This window comes from Hyperoodon ampullatus, assembly GCF_949752795.1.
Source record: "Hyperoodon ampullatus genome assembly, chromosome: 3".
In the NCBI taxonomy this organism is placed as follows: Eukaryota; Metazoa; Chordata; class Mammalia; order Artiodactyla; family Ziphiidae; genus Hyperoodon; species Hyperoodon ampullatus.
The window spans coordinates 93,435,588-93,451,779 of NC_136916.1; the positions used below are offsets into that span (position 1 = coordinate 93,435,588).

At 41.8% G+C, this 16,192-nt stretch overlaps 1 protein-coding gene across 1 annotated transcript; it reads left to right on the plus strand.

Annotated features, from left to right (window-relative positions):
- The first annotated feature begins 280 nt into the window (after positions 1 to 280).
- Positions 281 to 14,549, plus strand: CATSPER2 (cation channel sperm associated 2). The gene is made up of 13 exons (XM_079699954.1): positions 281 to 309; positions 790 to 936; positions 1,443 to 1,616; positions 1,810 to 1,878; positions 5,284 to 5,456; positions 6,219 to 6,374; positions 6,650 to 6,774; positions 8,018 to 8,196; positions 8,408 to 8,507; positions 8,811 to 8,867; positions 11,440 to 11,648; positions 12,013 to 12,180; positions 14,266 to 14,549. Exons 2-13 carry the CDS (start codon positions 792 to 794, stop codon positions 14,295 to 14,297), a joined length of 1,587 nt encoding a protein of 528 aa, XP_079556080.1. The 5' UTR covers positions 281 to 309; positions 790 to 791; the 3' UTR covers positions 14,298 to 14,549.
- The last annotated feature ends 1,643 nt before the right edge of the window (positions 14,550 to 16,192 follow it).

Below are 16,192 nucleotides of genomic sequence, written 5' to 3' on the forward strand. Positions count from 1 at the left end.
TGCGTCGGGCGGGCGGGACCAGCTGGTAACCGCCGAGTTGCCGGAGAGCGGGGCTGGGCGGAGGCGACGGGTGCCGGGGCGAGCGAAGGCGGGAGGGGGCTGGCGCCCGGGCCTGGTGCTGGGGGTGGGCCCGGGGCGAGCCGGAACCCGGGAGCGGGCGGGCTGGCGGAGCTGGACGTGCGGCGCTGCGGCGCTGGGAACCGACCCTGAGCTCGCCCCGCGTGGGGAGAGCCGAGCTCAGGGGGCGTCAGAGCCGGAGGAGGAGGAGTGAAGTCAGGGCTGAGTGGGCGGAAGAGAGCCTGGGCAAAGGTGAGGCCCAGAAGTGGGGATTGAGAGAGGGAGCTGGCACCCGAGGGAGCGCGTTGGAGTGGACACACTTGGGACGGGACACATTTTCAAAATGTCAGGCTGTTGCATTTTGTCCAGTTCCTCTTAACTTGGTTTTTCTTTTGGCGGCAGTCCTAAGCCCTCCCACTGACCCACCTCATCGCATTACCTGATACCCTCAGGTCCAGGTGGTGCCTGAATTCCTCTTTGTCCAACCCCGGGACTCCTGCTCTTTGTGGCTGCTGCTTTTAACTAGAAATGCTGTCACACAGGTGAAGGTGCCTGTCCACTTAGTCAACTACGCAGATTCTCTGTAATGACTCCTGTCTCATTTGTTTAAAAAAGCCTTGAGTCTGGGTACAATGTGTTTGTCTTCTTTAGGGCAAAGAGGTTGGGAGGAAGGGAAGGCTTGGTGCAACTCCAAAAATGAAATGACACTCGATTCTTTTATTTTCTTAACAGACATGGCCACTTACCACCCAGAAGGACACATGCAACTGCCCCGGGCTGATGCCATTCGTTCCCGACTCATTGATACTTTCTCTTTCCTTGAGCATCTGCACGGCTTGAGCCAAGCTGTGCCACGGCACACTACTCGAGAGATACTTGGTCAGCAGCCTGTTTCTTCACTAGGATGAATTTAAGACTCCCATCCACACCCTCCAAAGAGTAGGAAGCAGAGAGGCAATTTTAAGGGTGGAAAATTCAGAGGAGATTGGTTTGGTTGCTAGTTTGGAAGTTACACCAAACTTGATAAATCAAAGGCTTTATAAATAAAACTCTGGTTCCAGGAGATGGAACCCGTGTCACTCACTTTTAGGCCTAGGGTAACTATTAGCCCTGGCTGACTTGGAAGTTTCTACCAAAGACACTTAAAACTTTGAGTGTTGAACCTGCAGCCTTTATTCTGGGCAGGGACAGTGTTGGTCATAAGCAGTAGGTTAGCTCTTACTCCAAAATAGTATTAGTTGCTGTGTGAAGGAGCAGCAAGGTAAGACCCTGCACTAGGAGGCCCATTACGTAACCAGTGTTCCTGCCCCCAATCCTACCTGCTCCTGATACTCCCAGACTTCTTTTTATATTTATCCACTGTCCCTTTTTTATTTTTGGTGTAGATCCTTCCTGTCAGAAGAAACTTATGTTGGGAGATCAACACCAGCTTGTGCGGTTTTCCATAAAGCCTCGTCATGTAGAACGGATTACACATGCCCAGAGACTGATGAGCACCCTTCGAGTGCGCTGCAGCGAGAGGCCACCTCTTTCCTTGTGGGCTGGATGGGTCCTTGAGTGTATCCTTTCATGCCACTCATTTTTATCCCATGGCTTTACGGTCTCTCTGGCCTCATCATCTGCCTATTGACTTATTTTTCCCTTCCCAAACTCTATTTTCTTGTCATTCTCACCGGTTCTGTTCTTGCCCTAATTACGTCACCTGCCTAAACCAAAAAGAACTCCACTCTATGTTTTCTTAAGAGAAAACAGGTCCTCTCTTCAGAAACTTTATCATCTTCCTCATCTTTCTGAATACAATTGTACTGATGGTTGAAATAGGTGAGAACTCACATTGAATGAAAGGGTGGGAGTCATTTTTCCTTTTAAGTTGATCATTTTACACATTTGAATGTTATTTGAATTGTGATAGGGACAATTATATTAAGTCTCTTGGAGTAGGATTTGTGCAACTGCTAAGACCTAGAAACATTTGAAGGGCTCTCAAGTGTAGTAGATATAGGGTAGTCTAGACACTTAGAGGTGGGGTGTAGTAGTCTCACAAGGAATTGGAGATGGGAAGACCAGTTGCATTTCTTGTGTTAGTCTAATAATTTGAATGAATCTTTTCTAATAGAGATATCGGTACCTATCAGCAAGTGATCCAACATCTACATTTTTACAAATATGTTTAGAAAGATTAAGTACAAATAAGAAAACTCACAATGTATGTAGAGTTACAACTAAGATATTAGGTGAGCCAAAAAATGACTTAAAGGGTAGATGACTCTAAAACCAATCATAAATTTTATGAAATGTATTAAAAGCAAAAAAATGTTTGGAGAATCAGTGACCTCATTTGATTATCATCTCAAACTGCTCAGAAAGGAGAGTAGAAGTACTCACTTCCTTGTTTCATCCTCACTATTTTGGGGAAGTTTCCCACTTTAAAAATAGTCTTTTGGACTTCCCTGGTGGCACAGTGGTTAAGAATCCGCCTGCCAGTGCAGAAGACATGGGCTCAAACCCTGGTCCGGGAAGATCCCACATGCCGCAGAGCAACTAAGCCTATGCACCACAACGACTGAGCCTGCGCCCTAGAGCCCTAATAGAAGCCCGTGCACCACAACAAAGAGTAGCTCCCACTTGCCGCAACTGGAGAAAGCCCGCGCAGCAACGAAGACCAACACAGCCAAAAAATAAATAATAAAAATAAAACGTAAATTAAAAAAAGTAGTCTTTAATGGAATCAGGTCAAAGGCATTTAAATACACAACAGTATGTGGTGTCATTGACCAACTGCAGTATACTATATGCTTTGAACTGTTTTATTTCCTCCCCACAGTAATGAGGGTTTTAAATTAAGTCACCCACATTTCCTATTTCTTGTTGATAATGATAATTGGCAAGTATTTGCCCTGTGGGATTAGAGATATAGATTTCAACCTTGGAATAAAGTAAGTAGCAGTAAATATATGGGATTCCCTGGATCTAACAGACAAATCAAAATAGAATAACACTAACCATTCTTTTTGGTAAAACAGCTGAATATGAAACATGTTCACTGTGCCAGAAGATAGGTAGATTGCCTGAGTGGGAATCACCTGGCAAGCTCATGAAAATTGTATCTTATTAAGTACATTCTCATGGTAGAAAGGCAGGAGGGATTTTGCAAAGGGAAATAATTTGTGACTAACAGATTTCTTTGAATAGACTAATTCGTGTGATAAACATTAAGACTTTGTTTAGACTTTTAAAAAGCAATTTTCCAGATCATAAAGAATGCTGTTATAGATAAGGAACAAACAGTTTTCTAGATCAAAGCTCCCCAATCTTTTTCATCTTATGATTTTGTTTCCCAGAAAAACATATATAACCTTGAAAACCTCCACAGTAATTTTAATCATTTTATTTTATCACATTTTTTCTGTGATATGGAGAAGCAAGTTGAAGTAAAAATGGTAATTTAGACTAACATGTTGCTAAACATTATATTTTAGTGCATATTATTTTATAATTTTAATAATCATAAAATGTAAGCAAATTTTTACTTTTGCCATTTTATAAGTGATCATGCTTTTTTTAAAGAAAATATATGATTTGTCTACAAATGAATTTTTAAGTGACATTATATATTAAGTTCGGTTTGGGGATCAAATATATTTAATTTATGGTTTTTGGGTGTTTTTTTGTCTGTGTCAAGTGGCTTGCAGGATCTTAGTTGCCTGACCAGGGATTGAACCTGGGCCCATGGCAGTGAAAGCACCGAGTCCGAACCACTGGACCCTGGACTGCCAGGGAATTCCCTATGTATTATATTTCTAAATTTTCTGTTTCTTTTAAAAAGTTTAGATATAACATATATTAGTTTTAGGTTTACAACATTGTGTATTGTATGTTAAATACATGTTATATGTTAAAGTATAGGTGGAAATTTAATTATGTGTTTGGGCATAAAAAAATAGAAAAAAAAAATCTTCTTCCACAATGATATTGGTAATTCTACTTTGCACTTTAAACTTTAATCAATGGGCTTATTTTTATAATTTTCATATTTTGTTTCTAAATGGTGAGAAGGTGAGAAAAGAAAAAAGATTTGGCTCATTTGCAAGCCTTTCTCTGAAAATAACACATCGTGAGTGTGAATAGTCCTTATTTCCAACAAAAAACTGAGTACAACATTATTATAATTTAAACACTGATTTTTGAGGTTCTAGAGATATCTTCATATGCCATATAAAATTTTCTATCAGATGAATGCAATTTATAGAATCTGATGAAGATTGTCTTGAGATAAACTTGCGGAATTATTCTTTTGCTCTTCATTAAGTTGTATTTCAACATCAGTGTTCCTTACTTCGTTAATGTAATTAGCCAAAACACTGCTAAAAGCAATAACAATTTAAAACTGTAAGTGTCAAAATCTACACAGCCATTTGTGTTGTTCAGGGTGATTGAGTATTCTCTTGTCTCTATTAACTGCCAGGCATATCAGTCATAGTGCATTTGGAGGCTCTCAGATTGTTCTGTTTCAAAGAGAAAATTTTATTTAGCTTTTAAACCTATTTTGATCTCAGTGCTTTTTTCTACATCATGATATACATCTATTAAATGTATAGAAGAGGTGAAGAGAGTTGAAAGGTGAAGGCAAATGAGTTAAGGAATTGAAGTCAGCAAATAATTAGGTTCTAGAGAGAAAGTATAGAATTCAGTTTGCTTTGCAGAATAAAATCAATTTTAGGCAGAGTAGAAAAGGGAAGCTTTAAAAGTAACAAAGAACCAAGTAATTTCTTATTATAACCTAATATGCCCCATGAATCTGGCTTCTTGTTCCGAGATCTGTTATAAAACACTTTCCATATCATGGCCCTACATTTGTGTTCTTTTCTCAAGGCCTATTGCTTCTTCATGAAGTTTGGTACCAGGGTAACAGAACAGATAGGGTTGGTGGTCGTTAAGAGAGCAATCCCTTGGTGGCTCTCTGACCCCAGAGTGGGAAGGCAGTAACTTGCAGCTGTTAGACATACCGGTACCAGCAGGAGATGAGTTGTAGCTATTTTTCATGTTCGATTCTGTCCTCCCCTGAATTTCACAGGCTGAAGCAACAACGGCATTAAGAGGAGAAACTCAAAAGAAAAATGGCATAGCAGTGGGCACAACTGTGGTTTTTAACAGTTGCTGATCATTCTCCATCATTCAGCTTCCTGCTTCTTTACCCTTTACTCATCCTTTGCTCTGTTCTCACAGAATTGCTCGAATCCTCAAATACCCAACTGTGGCCACTGAAGCTGACTCTGGAGGTGGCAGCTTGGTTCATCTTGCTTGTTTTCATCGTGGAGATCCTTCTTATGTGGCTATCCAGCTTTTTCCTCTTCTGGAAGAATGCCTGGAATGTCTTTGACTTTGTTGTCACCATATTGGTAAGGATAGATATCCTGAAGATTAGTTTACTGGGCTGAGAAATGTGCCTATGTGAATCAAAGACAAGAAAAGTTAAGATACTTAGAGCACAGGAAGAAACAAATAGAAATGTACCTAACCTCCTTATTTTGTGTTTTTTTTTTTTCTCTAAAAGTCAGGCATGGTAGGAGTTGTTAGTATGAGGAGCGAGGAAGAATCTGATCACAACATTAACCCCAGCAATAACCTCTACCAGTTACTAACCACTTACTAAATGTCAGAAACTATCCTGTTTTTCATGCATTTTTAAAAATTTGAGCTCCACAACAACCCAATGAGTTAAGCATTGTATTTATCCCCTTTTAATGTCTGAGCAAATTGAAGTGCAGGGTTTAAGTAATTTCTTATAGAAAGGCTGAATAGGAAACAGTCCCCAGAGAAGGCTTTTCAAAGGATAATGACCAAGGAACTATGACAATGAAGAGATAAAGAAGGGGCAACTGGGCTTCCCTGGTGGCGCAGTGGTTGAGAGTCCGCCTGCCAATGCAGGGGACACGGGTTCGTGCCCCGGTCCGGGAAGATCCCACATGCCGCCGAGCGGCTGGGCCCGTGAGCCATGGCTGTTGAGCCTGCGCGTCCGGAGCCTGTGCTCCACAACGGGAGAGGCCACAACAGTGAGAGGCCCACATACTGCAAAAAAAAAAAAAAAAAAAAAGAAAGGGGGCAACTGAGCGTGGGTGCTTTGGGGTATATTTTACTCATGATCTCTGTGTTTCCTACAGTCCCTGATTCCTGAGGCTGTGGTGCTGGTAGGGGTAACAAGCCATTCCGTATGGCTCCAGTTGCTGAGGATCTGCCGGGTGCTAAGGTCTCTTAAACTCTTTGCACGATTCCGTCAAGTTCGAGTCATTATTTTGGCCCTGGTCAGGGCCCTCAAGGTGATTTGACTGCTGCAGCTGTATCAAGTGGGCAAGGTGGATAAACATGGGGGTTTAACATGAAACAGTCTGGGTGGATGAAAGAAGGCAATGAAAGACCCTGTGAAATGTTGTCGATGAGAAAGGGCTAGGGACAAGCTGCTGTGTTCTAGAGATGACTGGGCTCAGGCTAGAAGTGAGGGTTTGGTGGGGGATTTCCAGGGTGGGTCTGACTAGGCTGTAGGTGGAGATCAGCCTAGTCTGGCCCAGCTCTGACTCAAGGTCATGACTTCTAGAGCATGACCTCCCTCTTGATGTTGCTGCTCATCTTCTTCTACATTTTTGCCGTGGCTGGTGTCTACTTCTTCGAGGATTACACCCGTTCAACTCGCCAGGACCTGGAGTATCACATGTTCTTCTCGTAGGCAGGACTGGGGGAAGCCTGGGTTGGGGGAGAGAATTTGGGCATAAGACTAGGAAGCTAGTCCAAAGTACAGTAATACAAAAAGTATAATATATTGTAAGAAATGGGGATAGAACACAGTAAAGAGAGGTAAAGAGAAAGCAAAGGAATAGTGAGTGGTATTAGCTCCAATTTTGAGGATAGGTCAGTTATTCCTGGTTTGCTTTGGGTTTTGCAAATTCAAACTTACCCTTACCTTTAAATAGCAGTATACTCCAGGGGTTAAGCCCTGGTTTCCATGTCTCAGTTACCTCTTTTGAAAAATGGGATTAAAAGTAGTACTACTTAATAAGAGTGTAGGGATAAATGAGGTAATTCATTTAAGCATTTAGCACAGCATTTCACACGTTGTAAGTGATCAGTAAATGTTACTATGACCTCAAACATGGTCACTGGTTTTACCCCCAGTCTCTTAAATGTAGAGATTACACATGCACATACTTAAATTCTTTCAAAAGTAAAATCCTGATAAGCTTTTTGTCTAGAGAACACTGATTACTAGTAGAAAGTCAATTTGGATTTAGAGGAGACAGTGTTATTTGTGAATTGGAATCCAATCTTTTCAGCACCTCTCAGGTCTCTATCTTAGACTAACAGGTAGTTTTGTAAGAGTATTGACTTGGGGAAGTCCTAGAATTCATTCTATTCAGGCGCTGATGTTTTCAGTAATCTGTATATTGAGGGATAAGAAGGAAATTTTAGATATCTTCCTGAGACCTTTTGTGATACATTCATTATCATTCATTATTTGGAATCACATGTTTATGTCACATATCCGTGCATTTACTTGACTGTCAGTTCATGCCAGCAAACTAAGTAGGCATGATGTTTGCTAAATTTGTATGTGACCTTCTGTTAGGCGAAGTCCATAGAACAGTGGAGAATGAACTTAGAAAAAAATGATGTGTAGTTGGTGATTCAATTTATAAACATTCAGTCAATACCTATGTATTAAATACTTACTGTGCCCCAGGCACTGATGAAATGGTGAGAGCTATTCATAGATTATTCATGATAAAGGAAAACCTAACAAAACAATCTCAAACTGAAGAAAGATTAGGTAAAAAATTGAGTATGGTAGAAAAGGGGCTAAAGTCAGAGCAAACTACAAAGAAATGCTCTTATGTTGCTTTGAGAGTAAGAATGATAGTGTTTCTTAGAGAATTAGCTCTGTCTATACACACACCTCCTTTTTCTTTAGGGACCTGCCGAATTCCATAGTGACAGTGTTCATTCTCTTTACTATGGATCATTGGTATGCACTGCTTCAGGATACCTGGAAGGTGCCTGAAGTCAGCCGTACCTTCAGCAGCATCTATGTCATCCTCTGGTTGTTACTTGGTTCCATTATCTTTCGAAACATCATAGTAGCCATGATGGGTAAGCATAGAAGAGGTGAAACTTGGTGAGAGGGGTGTTTGGGAAGAAATTAGAGCGAAAGCTAGGATTGGTGAATTACAGAGAGAGAACCTGATGTAACAGGAAAGTGCGGGGCCTGAAATGGATATTTCACTTGGTTTCTCCCCACCCAAGCCCTCTCCCCATGTCTAGTCACCACCATCTCCAAACTCCTAATGGCCCTTTGGGGCAGTTACTAACTTCCAGAAAATCAGAAATGAGCTGAACGAGGAGATGACACACCTGGAGGTTCAGCACAAAGCCGACATATTCAAGCGGCAGATTATCCAGAGGTCTGCTTCCCCATTTTCAAACCCAGCTTTAGTTCTTGAGGGTGCCCTGATCTCATTCTCTGTTTCTGCTCCTTGGCCACAATGCCATTTTCCCCTTTGTGACAGATTTGCCTCAGAGTTAGAATTCCCCAGCTCTAAAATATTGCCTGATTCTTTATCCACTGTCAGGGCTTCCGCACTCTTTTTCACTCCTTTACTACAACTTTACTTATTCTCCTCACTTGATGATCCAAATTCTTTTTTCTTACTACACTCCTGCTTCAGTGTAACTCTCTTCACTCTTTTGTGTTTTTTGCTTTGCAGGAGACAAAACTTAATCCCTGAGGCACAGAGGTCAAGCGTTAGCAAAATAGATGCCAGGTTAGGAGTGTATATGTGAAGTGGGATGGACACACATGAAGGAGGAAAGGGTAGAAAACCAAAGGTGAAGATTGGCTTTGAGAGAGAATTCATTCATTCAATAACTATTTATTGTAGTGGGTTGAATGGTGGCCTCCAAAAAGATACGTCCATGTTCTAACTCCCGGAACCTGTGAACATGACCTTATTTGGAAAAAGGGTCTTTGCAGATGCAATTAAATTAAGGATCTTGAGATGTGATCATTCTGGATTATCCAGGTGGGCCATAAATCCAGTGACAAGGGTCACTGGATTTAAGAGACAGGAGAGAAGACATAGACATAGAGAATAGGAGAAGAAGTCAAGATAGGGATAGAGATTGGAGTGATGCACCCACAAGCCAGAGGAAGCCAGTGGATGCAAGGCAACTGCCAGAAGCAAGAAGAAGCGAGGAACCTTCTCTCTTTGAGATTCCAAAGGGAGTATGGCCCTGTTGACACATTGATTTCAGACTTCCGGCTTCTAGAATTGTGAGAATAAATTTCTGTTGTTTTTAGCTACCAAGTTTGTGGTAATTTCCTACAGCAGCCACAGGAAACTAATAAAAATACCTTCCATGAAACATGTTATTCAAGACCCTGAGTGTTCAGCAGTGGACAAGAGAGCAGAAGGAGAAATAAGAAATCCATCAACAAATAATTATTGAATGCTTATTAGTTGCTCAGAGTATATCAGTGAACAAAATAAACAATAATGCCTGTTCTCATGGAGCTTATATACTAGTAGGAGGAAAGAGAGTAAACAATCATATTAATAAGAAAATTAGCACATTAAAATATAAGCATTGAATATAAAAAGAATGTATATATGTGTGTATAACTGAGTCACTTTGCTATAAGCAGAAATTAACATTGTAACTCAACTATACTTTAATAAAAAACATTAAAATAGGATAAGCATTATAAAAAAGTAAAAAGTAGAACAGGTTAAGGGGGATTGGAGTATAAGGGGGGGGTTGCATATGGGTTGTAATTTTAAACAAGGTAGTCAGGGTGGCCTCTGAAAAGGTAACATTTGAGCAAAGACTTGGAGGAGGTCAAGGGATTACTATGTGGATATCTACGGGAAGAGTATTATAGGCAGAGGGAACAGCTAGTACAAATGTCCTAAAACAGAAGCATGCCTGGTGTGTTTGAGAAATAGCAAGGAAGCTACTGTGACTGAAGCAGAGTAAGTAGGGGGGAGAATGATAGGAGATGAGGTCAGAGAGGTAATGGGGACTTGATCCTGTAGGGCTGTGGGGACCATTGTGAGGACTTAGGCTTTGATTTCAGGTGAAATGGGGAACATAGCGGAGCAGTGACATGCAGTGACTTACATTTAAGAAGGATTAGTCTGGTTGCTGTGTTGATGATAAACTGAGGGAAGAATAAAAGAAGAAGCAGAGAGATGAGTTAGGAGGCTATGCTGCTATACAGGCAAGAGGCATTGATGGCTCAGACCACAGTGGTACCAGTGGTACTAGTGAGAAAAGATATATTTTGAAGGTAGAGTCAACAGGCTCTTTTTGTTTGTTTTTTATTTTTGGCTGTGTTGGGTCTGCGTTGCTGTGCGCGGGCTTTCTCTAGTTGGGGTGATCCGGGGCTACTCTTCGTTGTGGTGTGCGGGCTTCTCATTGTCATGGCTTCTCATTGCAGGGCACGGGCTCTAAGCGCACAGGCTTCAGTAGTTGTGGCACATGGGCTCAGTAGTTGTGGCTTGCAGGCTCTAGAGCTCAGGCTCAGTAGTTGTGGCACACGGGCTTAGTTGCTCCGCGGCATGTGGGATCTTCCCGGGCCAGGGCTTGAACCCGTGTCCCTTGCATTGGCAGGCGGATTCTTAACCACTGTGCCACCAGGGAAGCCCTCAACAGGCTTTCCTGATGGATTGGATGTGAGGTATGAGAGAAGAATTAAGGATGAAAGTTCTGACCCAAGCAACTGGAAGGGTTGATTAGCTGAGATGGGGAGGGCTGTGGGTGGAAGAGGTTTGGTGGGCAAAGAGTTCAGTTTTGATTGAATTTGAGATGTCCTTAGACATTCAAGTGGTGCTAAGTGAGTAAAAGTTGTATATACAAGTCTGGATTAAGGAGTGAGGTCTGGACAAGAGGCTTAAATTTGCATCTGGTAGGCATTCGAACTCAGCAGATGAGATCACCAAAGGAGCAACTGTAGATGGAGAAGATATAAAGAGCTGAGCCCAAGGTCCCTCTAATATTAAGAGATGGAATCGATGGGCCAGAGGCTATAGTTGTGGTGTAATAGGCATAGGGCCAAGGGGTAGGGGGCTAAAACTTTGCAAAATAAGGTGGGGTGTGGAACGTGGAAGCCCAAGTAAGACTGAGCACAGATGTTATGTGGTGAGGGGCACTAATAGGGGTACATGACATGGGATAATTTAGGTTGGATGTGCTTAAACTTAGATTTGGGGAGCAGTTTGGCCTTCATTGCCTTAACTCCTAGCTTTAGGCCAGGGCCAGAATCAGAATAATGAAAGAACTAGCCATATCGTGTAAATGTATTTGAAGCAATAAAATTTTGCCTTTCACTTACAGAAATGCCAATCAACAAGGGGAACCTTTGGACTTAACAGAAGCTTCTAAAGAAGAGTCCAAACGCAGTGCCACTAAAGAGAGTTCAAGACCATCTAAGTCAAAAACAAAGAAGTCCTTGTCAAAAATGAAGTCTGCATCTTCCTCTTCCTCCTCATCTTCATCTTCCTACTGTTCCTCTTCTTCTGGCTCCAGATATTATGACCCTATTGGTAAGCCGAGGGTTTCTCCCAGTTGAATTCAGACTCCTTCTCCATGAGACATCCCATTCTTCATAGGAGCTCTCCCACTATGCACATTTCCCGATTTTCTCCACCAGTCTGATTTTCTGGCCTTGGTTACTTTCTTCACGCTTCTTCATTTCCCCTGTGCTTCTGCTGCACTTTGGAAAAGTATGGTTGTGCCTCTCTTTGTTTATTGTAGAAGTGGTGTCTTGGTGATACATACTTTTCTCCCTCTCCTTCCTATATCCTCTTTCATCCCTGCTTTCTCCTCGCCTGCCCCCATAGAGTTTATCAGCTTTTATCCAGCTTCCACGAATCTAGATATGTTTTTGAGACGCATTTCTCCCTCCAGGTCAGTTGGACTGGGAGACTCATGTGCACCAGAATCTGCCTGGGCTAATGGATATGGATCAGGATGAACGTGTTATTTGGCCTAGGGATTCACTCTTCCGATATTTTGAGTTGCTAGAAAAGCTGCAGTATAACCTAGAGGAGCGTAAGCGGTTGCAAGAGTTTTCAGGTATGGATTTAGGGCAGCCATGGAGACCAGGAGTTAAGTCCATTGAAGTAGCATATATAACTGGGGAGAAGAAGGGTGTTTGCTATTTTGGCACCTCAGCCTCTGAATTTCCACCTCACACCTAAAAAAGGCAAATTCACTGTTTGGTATGTCACATTCTGGGCATATGTCTGGATTTCTTCTAAACTAGTGAGGACCTGGCAACCCTGCTTCTCTGATAGGGGATACCTAAATCCTGTTAGGTCTGAGAGCTTATTTCCCAAGAGGAGAGTATCCAGTTCCAGCTGCTGGAAATTAGGATAAGGTGGGCTCTCACTTTATTTGGGCAGCCTGCCCCCTCTTGTACATGTTTCTTCTCTTTGAAGGTCACCTTTCGGACCTCAACAGTAAGGGCCTCAGGCTCAAGTTCAATAGCTATGGGGTTTAGACAGTCAGCAGAAAGCCCACAAGTGCCCACTGTCCTCAAGAGGTTTATGAGTTACAGACTCCTCTTCCTTTCAGTCCCTTCTAGAGTCAAGCCTATGCAGAGAAAATATGTGATTAAAATAGTAAAGTTTAGGACTTCCCTGGTGGTTCAGTGGTTAAGAAACCGCATTCCAATGCAGGGGACGCAGGTTTGATCCCTGGTTGGGGAGCTAAGATTCCACATGCCATGGGGCAACTAAGCCCATGCGCTGCAACTACTGAGCATGCATGCCACAGCTAGAGAGAGAAGCCCGCGTGCTGCAACGAAGATCCTGTGTGCCGCAACTAAGACCCAACACAGCCAAATAAATAAATAAATGTTTTTTTAAAATAGTAAAGTTGGGACTTCCTGGTGGTGCAGAGGTTAAGAATCTGCCTACCAATGCAGGGGACATGGGTTCGAGCCCTGTTCCGAGAAAATCCCACATGCTTCAGAGGAACTAAGCCCGTGTGCCACAACTACTGAGCCTGTGCTCTAGAGCCCATGAGCCACAACTACTAAGACCGTGTGCCACAACTACTGAAGCCTGCGCACCTAGAGCCCGTGCTCTGCAACAAGAGAAACCACCGCAATGAGAAGCCCGCGCACCACAACGAAGAGTAGCCCCCGCTCGCCGCAACTAGAGAAAGCCCTCGTGCAGCAATGAAGACTCAACACAGCCAAAAATAAAATAAATAAAAATTTTTTAAATTCTCTAAAAAAAAAATAGTAAAATTTTTTATTAATTAATTTATTTATTTTTGGCTGTGTTGGGTCTTCGTTTCTGTGTGAGGGCTTTCTCTTGTTGTGGCAAGTGGGGGCCACTCTTCATCGCGGTGCGCGGGCCTCTCACTGTCGCGGCCTCTTGTTGCGGAGCACAGGCTCCAGACGTGCAGGCTCAGTAGTTGTGGCTCACGGGCCTAGTTGCTCTGCGGCATGTGGGATCTTCCCAGTCCAGGGCTCGAACCCGTGTCCCCTGCATTGGCAGGCAGATTCTCAACCACTGTGCCACCAGGGAAGCCCAGAAAAAAACAGTAAAATTTGATTTAAGCTGAGAACTACCTGCTCAAAATTATTTTCCCTAAATTTCTCATTTGAGATTTCACCACCTAGAGATTAATTTGGATCAATGAATTTTCCCTCTAAAATTACAAAAGTTAGGGACAATTTTTTTTTAACAATTTAATGTGGATTAGTGTTATCCTCCTAATACCTAGCTGAAGTCAACCCAAAGTGAAAATATCAATGGGGGAAGAGGAATGTGTGTGTGGTGGGCACAGGAGAGCAATAAGAGGAATTTATAACATTGGAACATGGAATTTAGAGCAGGATGTCAGACAGGCTTTGCCTACTTCGAATATTGCATTGTTAACCTGCTCTTTCCAACTGTCCTCAGCCCTGCCTCCCCATTTGTTCTGGGGAGAACAGGGTGAAAGGGCGGCGAAGGTAGCAAGATGGCTTCTTTAATCCTGATTAATTCATCTGTGGCAAAGAGGACAGACTCATATGGCTTAATTTAGAGTAAAGATTAGTAAAACTTTGAGTGGAAACCTAGAACCCAGAAAAACAGGGTCTTCACCAAACATTTGTATGTTCTGAATATTCTTAGCTCTCCAGCTTCACAGTCTGTTTCTTTACAGTGCAGGCGCTGATGAATTTTGAAGACAAGTAAAGCTGACAGCGGATGGCTTCACTATCTTTGGCAAAAATTAATGAAGGGAAGTGTTGGAAATGGAGAATTCCAAGTATAAATGTCTAATAAATCCTGCTGATAATTGTACAGTGGTCTGTCTCTGAGACATAGGGGATACTGAAAGATATAAGATCAGGTGGAAGTTAGTTCAGATGCCAGTGAGGCCCATGGTCCTTGGCTTTCTACCCTTTCCACAGCTCCTCTCGCTCTTTCTTTGGCTTTATCACTATAGCCTCCACCTTTTCTATAGCATTTACTTCCTGCTAGAGTCCTAATTTCACCTTCTCCCTCACTGGTGGGTACAGGCCCCTGGGGGTTGGGAGTAAGAAGACCCCAGGAGCTGTGAGTGTAACTAATTGAGAACTGTTGTTTCCATTGCTACTCAAAGAACATTGCTTCTCCTGGGCACCATTAACTTCAATCAAACGTCATTTTCACCTGTTTCTGTGCCAAAAGAGCATCCCTTTATTCCATTTCCTTGCCTTTTCTGAGGGCAGTGATTCTGTTCTGTAGGGGGCAGAGCAAATCAGTATGTCCCACAGATTTTTTAGAGTCAATCTATCTCCTGTCAAAGTAGGAACACCTTTTATATAGAACGTCACTGAAAGGGGATTATCCAATGTTTTAATGTTTCTAGTTACTGGTGACTTATTATCTAGAGGGGATCATGTTCCATTGTTGGATGACTCAAGTCTTTAGACATGTTTATTATTAAAAATTCTATCACTTATTGAGTGCTTAACATGTATGAACATACACATGTATGAGGAATACATGAAACACTGAATTGTGTTCTTTAAAATGGTAAATTTTATGTGAATTAGATCTCAATTTTTAAAATAAAGTAAGAAAAGATTATTTGAAACCAATAACCAACATTATGTTTCAAGGAAAAGCATTTTAGTCATTCCCCATAACATGTGGGACAAAACAAAAATGTTTTAAAAATAAATGTCAGTATATAATATTATATTAAAATCTTATCATAAGAAATAAATACTTGAAAAGAAGAACTACAAATACTATTTTTAGACACAATTGTATACCTAGAAACCCCAAAGGAATCAAATAGAATTAGAGATAACAAAGAATTTCCATTAAGTACAAATAGAGGAAATGAGGACTGGAGAGAGAAACCTGGGAAACAGGAACACTTAAAGGATAGGAGGAGGAGGAGCCAGAAAAAAGCCTGAGAGGGAAGAACTGAAGAGACAGGAGGATAATCATTCTAGAGTAATGTCCCTAGAATTTCAAGAAAGGAATGGTCCAGTAACATCTGGATTGGAGCATCCATTGAACCCAGCAATCAGAATACAATAAATATAATAAAACAGAATAAGGAAGTATTTAATAAATCTTGCATGTGCGATCCACAAAGTAAATCCTCATCGAGCAGTATCATTGAGTAGCTTTGCTCAAAGTGTGGTCTGAGAACCAGCAGAATTGGCTTCACCTGACTTGTCAGAAGTGCAGAATCTCAGGTCCCATCCTCAGGGCCTGTTGAATCAGGTGTTACATATGCACATTAAAGTTTCAAAAAGCACTGCTTTATAGTTATGTGATGACTGATCCCTTCCTGCTTTCTATAGTTAACCGTCTCAAATGAATGGCCCGTGCATGCTGCCTCATTCTTTAACTCCTTCCTTAACGAAAATGATCGGTTTCAATTCTATTGGAATGGAATTTATTCAACAAATTTGAATTTTTCCCATGTTCCTATGTTCCTATATTCCAGACACTGTTATAGGTGTTTGGATATGTCAATGAATGAACAAGACAGAGATCCCTGCCAGTTCTGATTAGCTCCCCATAAGATCCCCAAGTAATAAATAACTTCCATGAAGACAGTGATTTTACCTCCTTCTATTTTTTCC

What these genes read in the sequence shown, in the direction of transcription:
- CATSPER2 (XM_079699954.1), top strand. Translation starts at nt 792, where the DNA reads ATGGCCACTTACCACCCAGAAGGACACATGCAACTGCCCCGGGCTGAT. An exon ending in ACTTTGTTGTCACCATATTG is followed by an intron (nt 5,457 to 6,218) that starts GTAAGGATAGAT and finishes TGTTTCCTACAG; the next exon opens with TCCCTGATTCCTGAGGCTGT. An exon ending in CATCATAGTAGCCATGATGG is followed by an intron (nt 8,197 to 8,407) that starts GTAAGCATAGAA and finishes CCTTTGGGGCAG; the next exon opens with TTACTAACTTCCAGAAAATC.